General features: G+C 39.5%; 1 protein-coding gene and 1 long non-coding RNA gene across 8 annotated transcripts in view; one reads left to right on the forward strand and one right to left on the reverse strand.

The window, feature by feature from the left end:
• The window catches only part of ZMYND11 (zinc finger MYND-type containing 11), a 103,591-nt gene that overhangs the window by 29,145 nt on the left and 59,374 nt on the right, over positions 1 to 15,072 (forward strand). For 6 of the 7 annotated variants that reach the window (XM_005480405.4, XM_026796465.2, XM_005480408.4 and 3 more), the window contains exon 2: positions 14,720 to 14,854. In XM_005480405.4, the coding sequence (XP_005480462.1) occupies positions 14,739 to 14,854 (116 nt within the window). In that variant the 5' untranslated portion in view covers positions 14,720 to 14,738. Of the gene's footprint in view, positions 1 to 13,031; positions 13,165 to 14,719; positions 14,855 to 15,072 lie in introns of all 7 variants that reach the window. The other variant, XM_005480407.4, reaches the window with a different exon arrangement.
• The window catches only part of LOC141731146 (uncharacterized), a 29,900-nt gene that overhangs the window by 2,850 nt on the left and 11,978 nt on the right, over positions 1 to 15,072 (reverse strand). The window contains exon 3 of the long non-coding RNA XR_012583088.1: positions 8,887 to 8,963. This is a non-coding gene — a long non-coding RNA (uncharacterized LOC141731146). The remainder of the gene's footprint in view (positions 1 to 8,886; positions 8,964 to 15,072) is intronic.

Here is a 15,072-nt window from a genome sequence, read left to right on the forward strand (position 1 = left end):
ATGGTTAATTTTAGGGCTTAATTCATCTGACCTATTTGTGATGCCTGCTTCACAACAAGATGAATTGTAGCCTTGAGTAGATCATGTCAAGTGTGAAGGGAGCATGGAGTGATTAGCTCAGGAATAGACGGCTGCGTTCAATCCCTGCTTGCAGCCTCTGACAATAGCACAGAGTGCAGGAGGACTCTGCCTGTGGAGCTGGAGCCTCAGCACCCCTCACCTGCTGTGCCAGATGCTCCAGGTGAGCTGAAGGGATCTCACATACATTCCCACATATTTTATTTCCACAAACCATCTGGGGACCAATAAAACAACATTTTCCAAAGGAGAGAGCTTTATGAGAAAGCTGCACAGCTCTGAGTTCATTTCTATTCTAGTGTGACTATCTGCTTCACTGAAAGGATCATAAAGGAGGAGGGAGCACACATGCATTCAGCAGCCTTGCCAAAAGTAGAATAAACATTTCTTGATTTGGGGAGATGAAATTTCAAATGTCCTCCTCTGAGTGACCACATTATGGAAAGAATATCAGTTTTGTTTGTCAGTGTTATTTCCTGTTCTCGAGTTGCTTAATATGCTCTCATTTTTGCAACACAGCTCACAAGGAAAAGAATTCTTGGTGTAGTGCTTCTCCTCTTTCTTTGCATCAGAAATCTGCTCTTTCAAGAAAGCTAAAACACCAACAAACATGCAGGAGCTGAAAGTGCCTAGCTAAACATTTCAGCAGGTTGAGGCAAAAAAGGGTTTTTGTCTGTAAGGAAGGTTTGCATGTTTCCTGTCTCAAGCCAGCTGAACACACTGCTGTGCAAAAGGGGTTTTTACTAAAGCTTTTTTGCTTTGAAAACCAGATTTTCAGCCTTTCCAACACATTTTAAGGGTAGAGAGCTTCTTTTTTTCTCTGAACAGGTTAGGTAACTTTTGTTTGCCACATTTTTTTTCTCAAGTAATTATACTTTAGGGGCCCTATGTTGCATTTTTTTCTGCCTGGAATTGCTTTTCGAGCAACTGGAAGGCCTACTGAATGGGGTTGCTTGGTACTTTCCCTTCTCTGTTTTTTCCTCAAATGCTTTCACTTCACTTAAATCCTGCCTATTTGTCTATTACTATAGAAAACCTTATATACTGGCATGTTTTGGACTTTTTGCCTAACACTGAATTTATTTTTCTGTGTGGAAAGTGCTAGTAGGAAAATACTGTAGTTGTTTCACCTGTATGAAATAGCTGAAAGATTGTTTGTAATAAGTATAAGTAAGAAAGTAAGATAGTGTATTCCAACCAGGTAGGACAAAGAAGGGGGTGAGAAAAGGAAATGCAAATGAAATTGCCTCTTTTTTTTTTTTTTTTTTTTTTTTGTCATCCTCTTGTGGTATTATGTAGATCCCCCAGCCAGATGGCTACTGGCTATAAGCTGTGCGTGGATTCACAGGATTTTAACTCCTCTGTTGGTTTCCCATCTGTCATAAACTCAGAAGCTGCAATCCAGAGTCTGACATGAATGTCAGTGTCTTCTTTAGCACACCAAAACCATTGTGGCTCACAGGCTGCAATAAGAGCACGAATGAAGACAGGACAGTCTGTGGTTTAACAGCCATGCTGCTAGGCTGGACAGGACAATGTCTTGCAGTTGGCTTAGAGTAGTGCTTTAAATTAGTTTGATCACTGTGGTGACAGCAGTCTCCAACAAACAATACTTGAAAAGTCTCCTCAAAAGTTTTTTTTCTGTTGGAACTAAGCAAAGATTGTAAACCTGCAGCTGATTTCAGTAGGAAATCTCATGTCTAAAAATAAATAAAAGACTATTTGCAACAGAAAAAGGTAGTAAAAGTCAGAATCTCTCAGCACTGGGAGAACAGATGTGAAGCATTTAAAAACAAAACCTTTTTTGTATTTCTTCAGTTTAAAATGACAAATTCAGAATCCCGTAGGTTTTCCTTCAGCATGTCATCACTTGGATGAACACATTCTGTTTCTATTAATAAAGGTGAAAACAGTGAAAAGCATCTTCGATTTCATAGTATTGGGTAAAATAAGGCATTGGTCACTTGTGGTCACCTACCAGGGCTCAGTGTCACCGAAACAAAGAAAACTTGCTCCTTGATGTAAAGGGAGCTCTCATAGTCTCACTTTATGTCTTGTCATACTCAAAAGAGCAAAATGAAAAATTAAATTAAATCTCTAGGAAGCAGGCATGAACAAGTGAGAAATAGGGGGTGGGCACACTCTATAAACAATTTTAGAAGGAATCTTAGCAGTTTAAGTGTATCAAAGAGAAGCAGCCGTATAAGCCTGTAAGGAAATCACTACTATTATAGAGTCCTCCCAGATTTAGACTTGGTGTTCTTCATTAATGGATTTGACTTAGACGAGAAGAAAAGCTACACCCTTGTGAGAAAATAACCCCTTTCCTGAGGAGTAGCTGTCTGAAATCAAGCAATCTGGTAATCCAGCTTCAAAAAACCTGTCAGGAGCAAATTACCCTCTCCATTTCCACTTAGCATTCAGTCCTGTAGGACAGGGAGCAGCTTAAGAGGATGATGAAGTGTTAGACTGGGTTTCAGGTGGTTTCTAGTGCTTGGTGAAGTAGCCCCAAGTTAAATGCCTCGTTCAACATCAGGCATCACAACTGGAGTATTTCAGGCAGGTGCTTCAACAGCACAGTGGACTCCAGGTCTTCTGCCTAGGTTGAAAGAACCCCACATGATGAAAGAAGATATTGATTGGAAAGATTGCCAGAAGTCCAGTGTTTTTTTCCTTCAGAATAGTGTATTGTAAATCCAGATTCCAAGTTGTTCCAAGTTCCAAACCAACAGGTTTGGCCTTTGTGATAACACCATAATGTAATGATATTTTTGCAGTTCATTTTCTTTGCTTTACGCAGAAAAGATTTTTGTAGAAATCACAACAGGAGGCTGTATTTCATGAATGACATTTTCTGAAATTTAGGAGAAGATGATTGTAGGATTAGTTAATTTTTCTGGGCTTTTACTTGTGTTGGTAGCCAGAGGGATGGAACACTATTCAGTGATGCCCTGCACATCTAGGAATTTCCCCCACCCTGCAGGGCTAAGTCTCAGTGTCAGAGCTCCCCATCATTCATCTGCATTCAGCTTAAAGGAGTAAAACAAAACCCCAGCCAAGTGCTGGCAGTAGTGAAAACTGAAATAATCTGAAAAATGAAGTCCTAGTTTTGCTGACAAAATTATTAATCCCATGTTTCAGTGTCCAAAGGAAATGGCTGAGAATAGAACAGTATGGTCCTGTTGCCTTTAATAAACCTCAGTCCTAGATAATGATAGAGCAGGAAGAGCTCTGGAGTGTTCAGGGGTAATGTCCTCCCCAAAGGGCCTTTGTGATCTGCTCTCTGTCATCGACATCACCATCATCAGTGCTTGAAGAAATAGGTTTCAGATGCACCCGCCCGAGGAGACACAGAGCATCATTCTGCAAGTGGGAAGTGCCAAAATCCCAGAGAAGCACAGGGCTCTTTGCAGCTCCAGCACATGCCATGGACATGCATATGAATATATTAGCAAGCCACTGGTCAAAGTATTCATTTTACCAAAGAAATGGTACAGAACAGATATAACATGCAGGAATCAGGCTGATGCGAAATGGATTTTCAGGAAAAAAAATGTGTAATTCTGTTCACTCACAACTGGCCCTCCAGAAGCCTTGGCAAGAATTCTCTGCATTAAAAAATAAAGACATGTAAGTTGGCTTCAGGTAAGAGAAGATGAGAAATGGGAGTTGGAAGCATCTGACAGTTATAGGTAATAGAAAATATATAAAAAAGACATCACACTAGAACTCCCACCAAGGTCTTTGAAACAGCTCAACAAATTTGAGCGTGTAGTCCCAGATTACAATGTTGGGAAAAACTCTGTGCCAGAAAAACCCATTTCCCAACCTCTGCCACCCAATGAGCCACACCAAGAGCTGGTTATAAAGTTAAGTGGTATATTCCTCCCTCCTGCTTTTCAAGAGCATATAGGAAGGACATACCAACCTGAAATGATAGGATGAGGCTTTCTTGATATCAGCTATTACCAGGTTTGCTGAGAAACTGGTGTTATCTGAAGTAATGGCAACATACTTCCATCATCTGCTCTGATCTTTGGAAGATCTTTCTTTGTTTGAGTAATGTTTTGACTTTTAAGGTTTCTCTTTACAAGGTTTATGGTTTTGAAACTTATTTTCTTCATTTTTTCCATTTGTTAACTTTTGTAGCAAAGATAAAAAGGAAAGGATCATGATTATACTCAGCTGTTTTCCACTTCAGGATTTGTTTAGTTATGAATGCAGTTGTTTTTCACTGTACATTGGTTTTCATGAAAACTGCTGTTTTCACGTCTGTAAATTGTCCTCTAGGCAAGCTTTGTCCTTGTCCAGACAAGAATGTTTTGGGGGGAGAGCTGAGGGCAGTCTGAAGTGCAAACTTAATAAATTACCTGCTTTTGAGGTATAAAAATATAGGACTAGACCTCAGAGATGGATAGGGATTATGCTTCACTAGGAAGTGATGATGGAGTTGGTTTGGGGCAGGATGAGAGGAAAGCCGTGTAGGAATGCGTGTAATTAGTGAGTTTGGGTACTGCCTATGAAGGAGAGAACATGTGCTCCAAATATACTTCAGATTGTACTTTTAAGCCAGATGTCTGTGCCCAACCTAGGAAATACATTCTCTAAAAAACATAGAAGAGAAAGCTAAGCAAGATGAGCACTAGGGCGAAGGCTTCCACTTCCACCATGCATTGTTCTTTCTCATGATGAACTGTCCCACAGTTCATGTGGGAGAGCATTGACTGAAACTTTCAGGTCCATTATTTCTGATATTCACCTTGAATTTCAGAAGCAGGATCTAAAGCTCAGGTTTTACAATTTGATCCTCTCCCTGCCTGAAAGTTTCTTTTGATTAATGTTGTAGAAGCATGTAAGCTTTGGCAGTGTTTTTCTTAGGCTCATCTTACCTGCATTACAGATCAATGTGTTTTAATGCTCTAAGTTCTGAGTGTATTTCTGAAAGTTTCCAAGGGTAAGCCCAGGCATATTTGCCTTGAAGGAGCTTTAGTTTGGAAACCTTAGTTGGTTCAGAATTGTGCTTGTTTTCTTTATATAGTACCAGCTTTCCCAGAGATGACTGTTGACAAGAGAAAGTCTGCTCTGAGCTAATGTTGCTTGTGGCCTGATTGCTGGAGAAAAGTGGTCATGCCTGCATAACACACTCACTTTTAAAATAATTCAATATCTGAGCAGTTTTACAAGTTCTGTAGCTGTGCTTTTATTTATAGAGAGGGAGAGGCCAAAAAGAAGAGCTTTGAAAGAAACAAGTTCAGGCAGACTTTGTTTTTGTCAAGGAGCAACAAAAATTGATTCAGCTGCCTTTTGTCAATAAAAATGCACCCTGGTAGAAGAATAGTTGTTACAAACATCTAAGGTTTAGGTCCTGTTGCTACCACCAGAATCACAATTTGTACTTTAAAGATAGTGTCAGTTGTGTGTAGTTCAGAAAAAGAGAAAAAAAACCCAGCAAATTGGAATCTCACATTAAACTGGAAAAAAGTCAACATCAGCTCTGTGTTATACCATATAGCTTACATAATCTGCAATGAATTTATCTTTTTCATGATTTGTACTTTTCCATACATTCATGATTCTTTGACCTGGAAAATGTATCTCTCTTTCTCATTGTTTATTGTGAAACTGACCCTGTGCAGAATTACATTCCCTGCTAATATACCATGAAAAATCATTTATTTATTTATGTCATCATACCTTATTTATTATACCTTACTTACTGACAGAGAAATTTACTGCATCAGTTCAGCTGAGGCTTACAAAACAACCAAGCTCCTTAGTTTTCAGAGCAGAAAAGGAGATGATGATCAAAAGCTTGCTTTCAGAGAAGGAGCTACTCTTCTCATTTATATTTCTTAGCATTTTCTAAGATGTCTTCCACCTATCATTTTTTATTAGAGGGAGTTGCAGAATCAAAGTGGCATCTATTTATCATCCAAACTGAAATTCCAGCCCTCACCATCAGCCTTCTTTGGCCATGATTTTTCCTGTTTTACGAGCAAGTGAGCATTGGAGCCTGTCAGGATGCATAGCTGCATTAATCATCTCTGCTCACTACAGCCAAGGGAGAGGACAGGAAGCATCTATTTACTAAGGGCTTGTCTACATAGAGAAACAGCCCAGGCTGCTCATTAGTAGTTAACTCCTTGCAGGGATTCTCCTTGAGCATCTTTCAGTGGTTTAGCTTCAGGCTGCTTTGGAAAATATGGGATTTGGTAGTGGGTGGAGTTAAACCACAGAAAGCCTGTGTTAGTGTGCAGTGTGGGTTCAGAACATGATCCTATCTCCACGTGTCATTTAATCTTCTGTAACTGACCCTCTTTATGCTCTTAGTCTGTGGGAAGTGGAAGGTGAAACATTTTGGTTGAAGCCCCTCTCATCAAGGCAGGTGTGTGTGGCTTGCTTGTGTCCATGTGCATTTGTACAGGGGAGCCCAGAGTGCTGCTGACAGCAGCCTGGGTGCAAACATTATTTTTGATAACTCCCCCAAAAAACAAATCTGACTAGACCTCATTTTTTTGTGTGATAGAGGACAAAAAATGTGTAAGATGATCCTTTTACACCTTGAATGAGCCATGTATTATTTAGTGATGTTGAAGTTACTCGTGTTGGACCATCTTTTGTATAGAAACTTCCTTTGCCCCAAGATGAGTAGTCTTTGGAGATGAACAGCTTAAAATATATTTAATATTAGTCTAGTACATTATCATACTGAGAATAAGAGGCTTTGTTACTATGAAAGCTGAAGTTTATCTTCATGATAAACTTGCATCATGTTGCAAGAACTGTGTTTTTAAAATAACTTACACTAGTGCAAGCTTCATTGTGGAAAGCATTTAGCATAACCCAATTTTGTTAATTAGCCTTAAACCAAACTAAATTGCTTTTTTTAGAAGTTCAGAAGTTTGATAAATGCATTAACAGTGTATGCATTTTCAGTGGTCATATAAAATCGGAGTAGAATAGAAAAGAAAAGAATATTTCAGTTGTAAGAATCCTACAGTAATCATTTAGTCCAACTGCTTGACCACTTCAGAACCGACCAAAAGTTAAAGCATGTTATTAAGGGAAAATGCCAAATAACTCTTAAACACTTAGAGGCTTGAACCTCCTCTCTAGGAAGCCTGTTCAGTGTTTGACCACCCTGCAGGTAAAGAAATGCCTCCTGATGTCCAGTCTAAACCTCCCCAGAACTGCTTTGAAACATTATTTTCTCAGTAAAATATAAACTTGGTTCTTGATGTTCCTATGTAACTGTTAATTCTTTTACTGGCTATAAAAACTAACTCTCTATGCATTGAATACCAATTAAAAGTTGAAATATTAAGGAAAATACTGCTTATTTTAGAGGATCAATGTGGAACCTTGTCTTAACACAGATCCATAGCAAAAAATATAGTATGAGCTTCAGCTTACCAAGCCTGAAGTACCCAGAGTAAAACATGATGACCATCACCGAAAAAGTAATTTGTAAGAAGCTGGTGTAGCTACATTGCTGGTTACAGCTTTGGCTCTTTGCTTTCAGCTCTTTCAGCTATGTTACTTTCTTTGACAGCTATGCTTTTCTTTTTTCCAAACTTGCATTGCTAGATAAAGTTTTATTCAGTGATTTCTGCCAGACAGGAACAAAGGATTGTTTCTTTCAAATGTTATAATGGCATTTGCTGTTGTCTCTGGAATTCCAGACTGGGATAGGCTGGATAGGCAGCAGAATGCATTTCAAGTACATATATTTGTACTTGATAGCCTACAAGACCACTTTGACAGCCTTTTTTTTGGAGTATATGGCTATTATTCAGTCTTTCCCAGCATCTTGTGTTGATACTTCATATCAGATTTTGTTATACTCTGTTTGCACTTACACTTCTAGAAATTCTCTTTTGGGATGGCACCTCAATATCTGTGTCAAGTTCTCTCTAACAGAGTGAGTTAATTAAACAGGAAAGTCCAAGTTTGGCTACAAAAGAAAAATAGAGTTCTACCATTTATGTATTGATGATTCAAAATGTCTGAACTTAACATTCAACTGCTGTGTGCCTTAGCCCCAGTGAAGGACACTTACTTAATCATTATGAATGGAATACAATACAAATGAAATAAATGCAGAATCAGGGATTAAAATAGACCTTGCACATATGTGTAGTAAAAGTATTCTTGGGGCCTTTAATTCTGTAATGTCCTTGGCTCAGATTTCTGCAGTGGCTCACTGCCATCCTGAAATGGCACAAGGTAAAAGCAAAAGCTTTTATGTATTCTGTGTACAGAAGTTGGGGAAAAAATTAAATTGCAGAGAGAACGAAGCAAACCATTACAGTTTTATATTCGTGCAGTCCTGTTTTGTGTCTGTACTGCACTTCAGGGGGCTATGCAAAACCTCACTCAAAAAGTGGCATGACATCGAGGTTACAAACCTTGCAGTTGGGAAATGCAGAAGGTGGAACTGCACAGATCAGCAGGGATATTGTACTTGCACATGGGAAATATTTAGGATAATTATGCTAATAAACTTTCCTCTTTTGAATAGACTGTGTAGACCTTAAGCTAACAGTGAAATAAAAAGATTTTCATTAGGAATGACACACATTCAACATGCAAAAATCTGTGTTTTAATAACTTCCAAAATGATAGCATTACAGCCTGAACTGATCTCCTAATTACAAAAACTTAACAACGAACAAACAAAGCCAAAAAAACCTGAAGAATTCAGTAACTTATTAATTTTTACTCTTATTTTCTGAGTTTAGTTTAATTAACAAAGAAATTTTGCCTATTTCAGTTGCAAGCCTTTGTTAATCTTTCTGTTTCACTCACCTCATTCAACACATCCCTAAGTTTTTCATTGTGAGGATGTGGCAATCAGACAGCAATTGAAAGTTTACTCCAAAACCCTGGAAAGTCAGCAGAAAGGCATTTGTTGATTTTACTGGATTGGGATTTAAGTCCAAAATAAATATCTAATATACCAAACCACTTGCTTATTCTTCAAGATTTGAAAATTACTTTGTATGCAAAATCTTTGTTTCTGATAAACCTCAGTCTTACAAAAGAGAGTCTCCTGCTACCAGGTGCCCGGCAAATCTTTGGTTATGCCTATAATCTTGCACACTCATGAAGACAAATAAATGGTAAGCAAAATATGGATTTTCTCCTACCAAAAGCTTTGTCCTCACCCTAGCAGCTTCTCCCCATATTTTTTGATCACCAGCCATGGAAGGCAGATGTGAAATTAAGCAGTCTCTTGTTTTTGCCCCATGCATGACCTACGTTGCTGCTCAATCAAGACATTTTCACCTGTACCTTTCCTATGTAAAAATAGAATAATTACCACTTTTAATCACAATTGTTGTAGGAGGGGAAGACTAAGAGTTCACACTCCCACTACACCGGAGATGAAAGATATGATTTAGCAGCAGTTTAAATTGTAAACTAAATTTTAAGCTTGCAGAAGTTCACAGTATAATGGAGATCTGTATGAAGTCCAGGGACCCAAACTCTGCATCAATTTGCAAATATGTATTTTAATGGTAGATTCCAAGAACAAAACTAGACATTTGGAACTCTTTGTACTGCTCATATATACAGTTTTATACCTACTATAAAGAGTTACACTTTAAGAAACACTAGACCCCATATTATAAAGTACTTATAAATATGAAATTGAGCCTGTGTTTAACTTCCCAAACCACCCAAACTCAGCATGAAAGCCACAAAAACTAGAACTGAGCCTAGCTTCTTCCTGCTTTTGAGCCTAAAATCTTTCAGAGTGTATTGTGGGAGAAACAGAAATAGCCCCCTTTGGTCAGTGAGGCCAAAAGGCAGCAACCAGTAGCTGAGCAGTGGCAAGGATCAACTCCTGAAACCTTCTTTCCATTGCAATTAAGTGCACACAAGGTCCCAGCCAAGTGGTGGCTGATAGCAGGGATGGAGTTTAACCTGTTTGACTTTGCTCTGGAAGGGCTGAGCACCACAGGTAGCCTCACTTAGAGTGAAGTACAAAAACAAGGTTTAACAAGCTACTGCTTGTCAGCTCTTAATTAGCAGCTCCCATCAGAGCAGCAGCACCCAACTGCAACGCCGTCTGCTTCAGTGCAAAGTCCACATTACTAGTCGTTTTCAGAAGCATCATATTTTGCTTGGACAATGGTGTTTAACAGCTACCACGTGGCAGGATTTGACTACTTTGACTTTTTTCTGTGTGCAGGGAGAGTTTCTAGCTAAACTCAGTACTTGATAGTATCTGCTAAATGGGATGCAAGCAGCGGGTCAGGAGGTTCCCTGGGCGTGCTGCAAGGTGATTTTTGTTTATTGTGACTTGCAGTTCAGATTTCCATATCCAGCATTCTTGCAGCAGACAGCTGCACAGTGTTTGGTTCAGCCAAGTGTGTGCTGATGACTGGTGGCCTTGTTGTTGTGACAGTGTCTGAGGCTGTGCTGGGCACCTGGGCAAGATAAGCCCTGCTGTGTGTGTTATCTCTTGTGCTCACAAGATAAAGCACAGGTTGTTGAGCCTGCCTGTGAGAAGTGTGGGGAGCATTTGGCTCTTGAGGAAAAGCCAAATGTATACAGTAAAGCGGTTGTCAAAATGTGTTTAGGACATCAAAGAGCTATTCAAAATACAATATACAGTAAAACCATAAGCAGAGTGCATGAGGAAAAGTTAGCTGAAAATTGAGAGCATAAATAGTTTGCTTTGAGCCCTGTGTGAGTGAGTGTGTGATGGAAGTGTGTGGGCTGGTGCATCAGCCACACAAAACTTTCTCTGTTAGGAGGATATTTCTTATATTCTGCAGGTCTCATGGATGCCTACAAAACCTAAGACAGATCCTGCTGATATAAATTCCTAGATTTTCAGTCATATGTGTTTGTCAGCCTTTCTCTCAGAAGCTGTATCCTACCATAAACTTGCTAACAAAACATGACAGAGGTGGCATGGAGCAAATAATTTTGTATGGACAGGGTGTACCATAGCTAAATGAGCATAGTGCCCAGCAAATCAGACAAAGGAATTGAATGTTTACTTCATCTTAATTGAATGTATATTTCAGCTTTTAGTTTTTCTTTCCAGGATTTTTAAATGAATGCTATAACAAAAGAAGAGAATGAGTAACATTTTCAAGCATTTACCTGTAAATGTACAATTCAGTATTGTGGTTTTAAAGAGTCTCTGGACTTCAAACTTCTTTAAAAGACTGCATGGGTGAATCAGCCTCTTTGGATACTTAACCTCTCTGAGCCATAGATTTTTACATATACTCACACGCACTGCATGTTTATGCTTGTTCTCTCCTGTGTGTGTGTGAACCCACATATAAGTAAATAATCAGGAGTGATAAATACAGATTTAAGACTCTAACGTGTCTCCTTGTAAAATGTAATTTACTATTTGCATGAATAAGTTGTTCCTGTGGAGATGCTGGGAGGATTTTCTGTTGCTTGGATGTAGCACATGAAGGCATTGTATGAGCTATTAACAGTAAGATACAAGTTTCCTTTAAAATATTGTAATAATATACAAAACTGCTTATATTTTTGCAGGAGTGCAGGGAGTAGACTGTTGTGGTTAGTTTTACTGTAGAGGTAGAGTGACTGCAATGAACAACAAGAAATGCGCTACAATCTTTTAAACTTTTTCTGTAATGTAAGAAGACTCTATATTTTTTCTACACCATGCAATTAAAAGATTAAAATAACAGTAAAGTAGTCTGGGCTTTTGGAAAAAAACCCCTGTTTTTGTATTTTTGGCAGTATGGTGTGTAAGAGCTGAGCTGCTCTTTCAGTAGTAGAGTGTCAACTCTTGAGTTTAAAAGTGCCCTTCAATAGTAAACCAAAGTTATGAAAGTGAAAGGTATGTTCTTTGAAGGCAGAACACCTGCTAAAATTATTTCATCTTGAATAAAAAAAAAAAAAGGAAATAGGACAGGTATGGTTGCTGTGTCCCATGTGTATCCCTATTGCTGTTCTTTCCAGGCAAACAGAGGGGAAGAGCCATGGCCGTGCCCGTGTGTGCAGCAGTGGGAGCAGGGAACCATCAGGGGGCACCCACATGGGTTTTGTTTTGGGGGTAACTTCTGGCCCAGTGATGTGACATCCCTGAGGATGCAGGGATGGGAGGTGCCCATCCTGTCCTGAGGGCTCTCAGCCATAGCCCAGAGCATGGCCTGGGAGTGCTTCAAGCCAGCACAGCATAACAAGGATGGGGCAAGGGGCTGGTGGGAGAGTTTGTTCTGAAAGCCCATTCCGAAGGGAACAGTGATCCCACAGGGCCTGTGCCACTCTGCAGCCACAGGGCTTCAGGAACTCGTGGTTACAGGGCTCCTTCACTCTCCATCTCCCTGCCTTCTGGAGAAGTGGGAATTCCTAATTCCCAAAGGCCAGCCTTCCCTTTGGCTGCACAGCAGGGCCATGGCACCGTGCAGAGGTGGCAGGGGGCTTCCTCAGGACTCTGCCCTGGGCTGTGCCCTTGGGCACAGGCGTCACATGGGTGTGAGAGAAAACCCTGCCATCCCCTGTGCTGGGTGTGACGCTGGCACGGCAGCCATATGCTGGGCTGCCAGAAATAGGGGCTATTTTTAAAGGAGTTGGGATTGCTAAATAAACTGAGAACTGGTCTGCTGTTTCACACTGCTCTGGGGGTCAGGAAGGACAAACACTTGCTCCTTGTGTGGGGATGTGATGCTGTGCAAGAGACCCCATGTCCAGCCTGCTGGCGGCCTTATCGTCTGACAGCTTTGGTACAGAGGGTTTGTGGAGGGCTGCAATAAGAAGAATGATCTTTCAGTCATGTCTGTGTTAGGAAAGAAGTTTTGTGCTAAAACTATAGTCTGGAAAGATTGTTGCGTTTTGTGTTAAGATCTAACTTCTTTTGTGCTTTACTCGATTTCTCTTGAAAATTAAATTCTACAAATAGTTTTATGTTTCTCTAACAAATTAGCAGGGTTTTTTTTTTTAACTTGCAGTGGCCTAATGTTCTGTGAAATGAATGCAGAGGAGCTTACAGGGATGAAGTGTCTTTTCCTGCTGTTCCCAATAGAGACTTTCTTTCTCTGAATCACTGTCAGGCGATGCTATCAACTGCTGTCACTCTTAGCTGTATGTCTGTCACATTCCCTCTTATCCTTCCTTCAAAACTGTGTTCTTGGCCTTTTTTTTTTCTGGGAGATCCCTCTAGCTGCCCTTGCTTTAAACCCCAGAGGGAGGAGATTTCTAAAGCTGAAATGTGGGATCGATGTGTGACCACACCACATCTTGTCATGTGCTGCTCTTGCCTGCCCTTCCCTGATATCTCCTGTAACCAGGAATGGCCTCACAGACCTGGGCTTGTACATACCTCTTCACATCATCTTTTTTATTTCCCTTTTTTTTTTCTTTAAATGGGCTACATGGCATAAAGCATAATGCTTTAAAATAATTTCTTATCCTTAATAATGGAATGTTGCCATTCATTTCATTGCCCCTGTAAAGTTAGTGAGTGTCACCGAGCTTATATCAGATCTAAAACTTGAGAGTTCTCTTTGATAAGTACCTGTAGGTCCCATAGACTTGAAAATTACATTGCTGCAACTGATGGAATACTCAAATCTATTTCATTTTTCTGAATTTGAGAGCAGGGACACTTTTAGTACTTAAATTCCCATCTTTAACATTGCACAGATGGTGAAATGTTTTTGCATTTTTTATATTATTTTGGGTTACTGAAGTTAATATTCTGCTAGCTACAAATATCCGCCTGCATACCACAGGGTTCATTCCGAGGACAGAGCTCTAAAATAAATTATAGACCTTGGTAGCACTCATAAATCAGTCATTTTTTCATTGAGAAAGTGGTGGCAATGGAAGAAAGTTATTTAGTGATCAAAATGCATCGTTAAGCTTTTAAAAAGGGATTCTGTGCCTGTAGTGGAGCTGTAGGCGATTTATGGCTTATCTGTACTCATTGCCTCCAGCTTTTGGAAAATTTGTAAACAAAGCCAGATGCTCATTATGTTCCTGTTCAGGGTTGGTTAGATGGGCAAATGCCATCAGAAGCACTTTGGCCCTGTTGGGTTTTAGCATGTTACAGAAAATGGAACTGCTCCAAAATATTTTTTTAAAGACTTATCATCCATGAAAATATACTTCTAGTTTTTCCTCATAGAATGGACTTTTTTTAAATAGCTGTAAATGATAAGAATATGGAAGGCAGTACTCCAAGGACTGTATTTTATATTAAACTGTGTGTCCAGCTTTTTCTCTGTGTCAGAATTTGTGCTTATGCTGTATGATGTAGTCAAGTACCACTCACCCTTTTTAAGGGCTTCAGGCAATGCAGGAGGCTGTGGCAGCTTCACACTGGGGTAGTTTTGCATTTTTACCAAATTTAGGGAGCCGAGATATGACCTAAATTTGCTATTGATTTAATATATTTTACTGCTTGCCTTTTGTCTTCCGCTTAGGTTACGTGATGTGAAAGGGATTCTTGTAAACTACTTTTTTTCACTTTGTACTGTTCTTTAAGCACTTGAAAACACGTTGTCATATACAAATTCAATGCCTATGCAACAATTCATTTTTCCTTATAATCATATTTCAGGTAATTTATTTTATAATTCTTGTTTTACTTTTGCTGAATTATTTATTTTTATTTTTTTTCATTTCTTGGCTGCAGCTGAGCAGGTGAGCAGGTCATGGCACGCCTAACGAAGAGACGACAGGCAGACACAAAGGCAATCCAGCACCTTTGGGCAGCTATAGAAATAATCCGGAACCAGAAGCAAATTGCAAACATTGACCGCATTACAAAGTAAGTGACCTGCTCCAATAACAGTCCTGGTGAGGGGGAAGGTTGATGCTATTAAAAGCCCTTGGGGACAGAGATAGTAAACATGGTGAGAGACTGTGAAAGTTACATGCAGTTCTATGCTACTGATTAATTAATTATATATAAAAAAACAAATTTACCAAACTGAGCACCTGAAAATCCAAAATGAGGTTTAATTCATTGAATTGAGATCTTACCCT

The sequence above is a fragment of the Zonotrichia albicollis genome, chromosome 1 (assembly GCF_047830755.1).
Source record: "Zonotrichia albicollis isolate bZonAlb1 chromosome 1, bZonAlb1.hap1, whole genome shotgun sequence".
Classification (NCBI taxonomy): domain Eukaryota; kingdom Metazoa; phylum Chordata; class Aves; order Passeriformes; family Passerellidae; genus Zonotrichia; species Zonotrichia albicollis.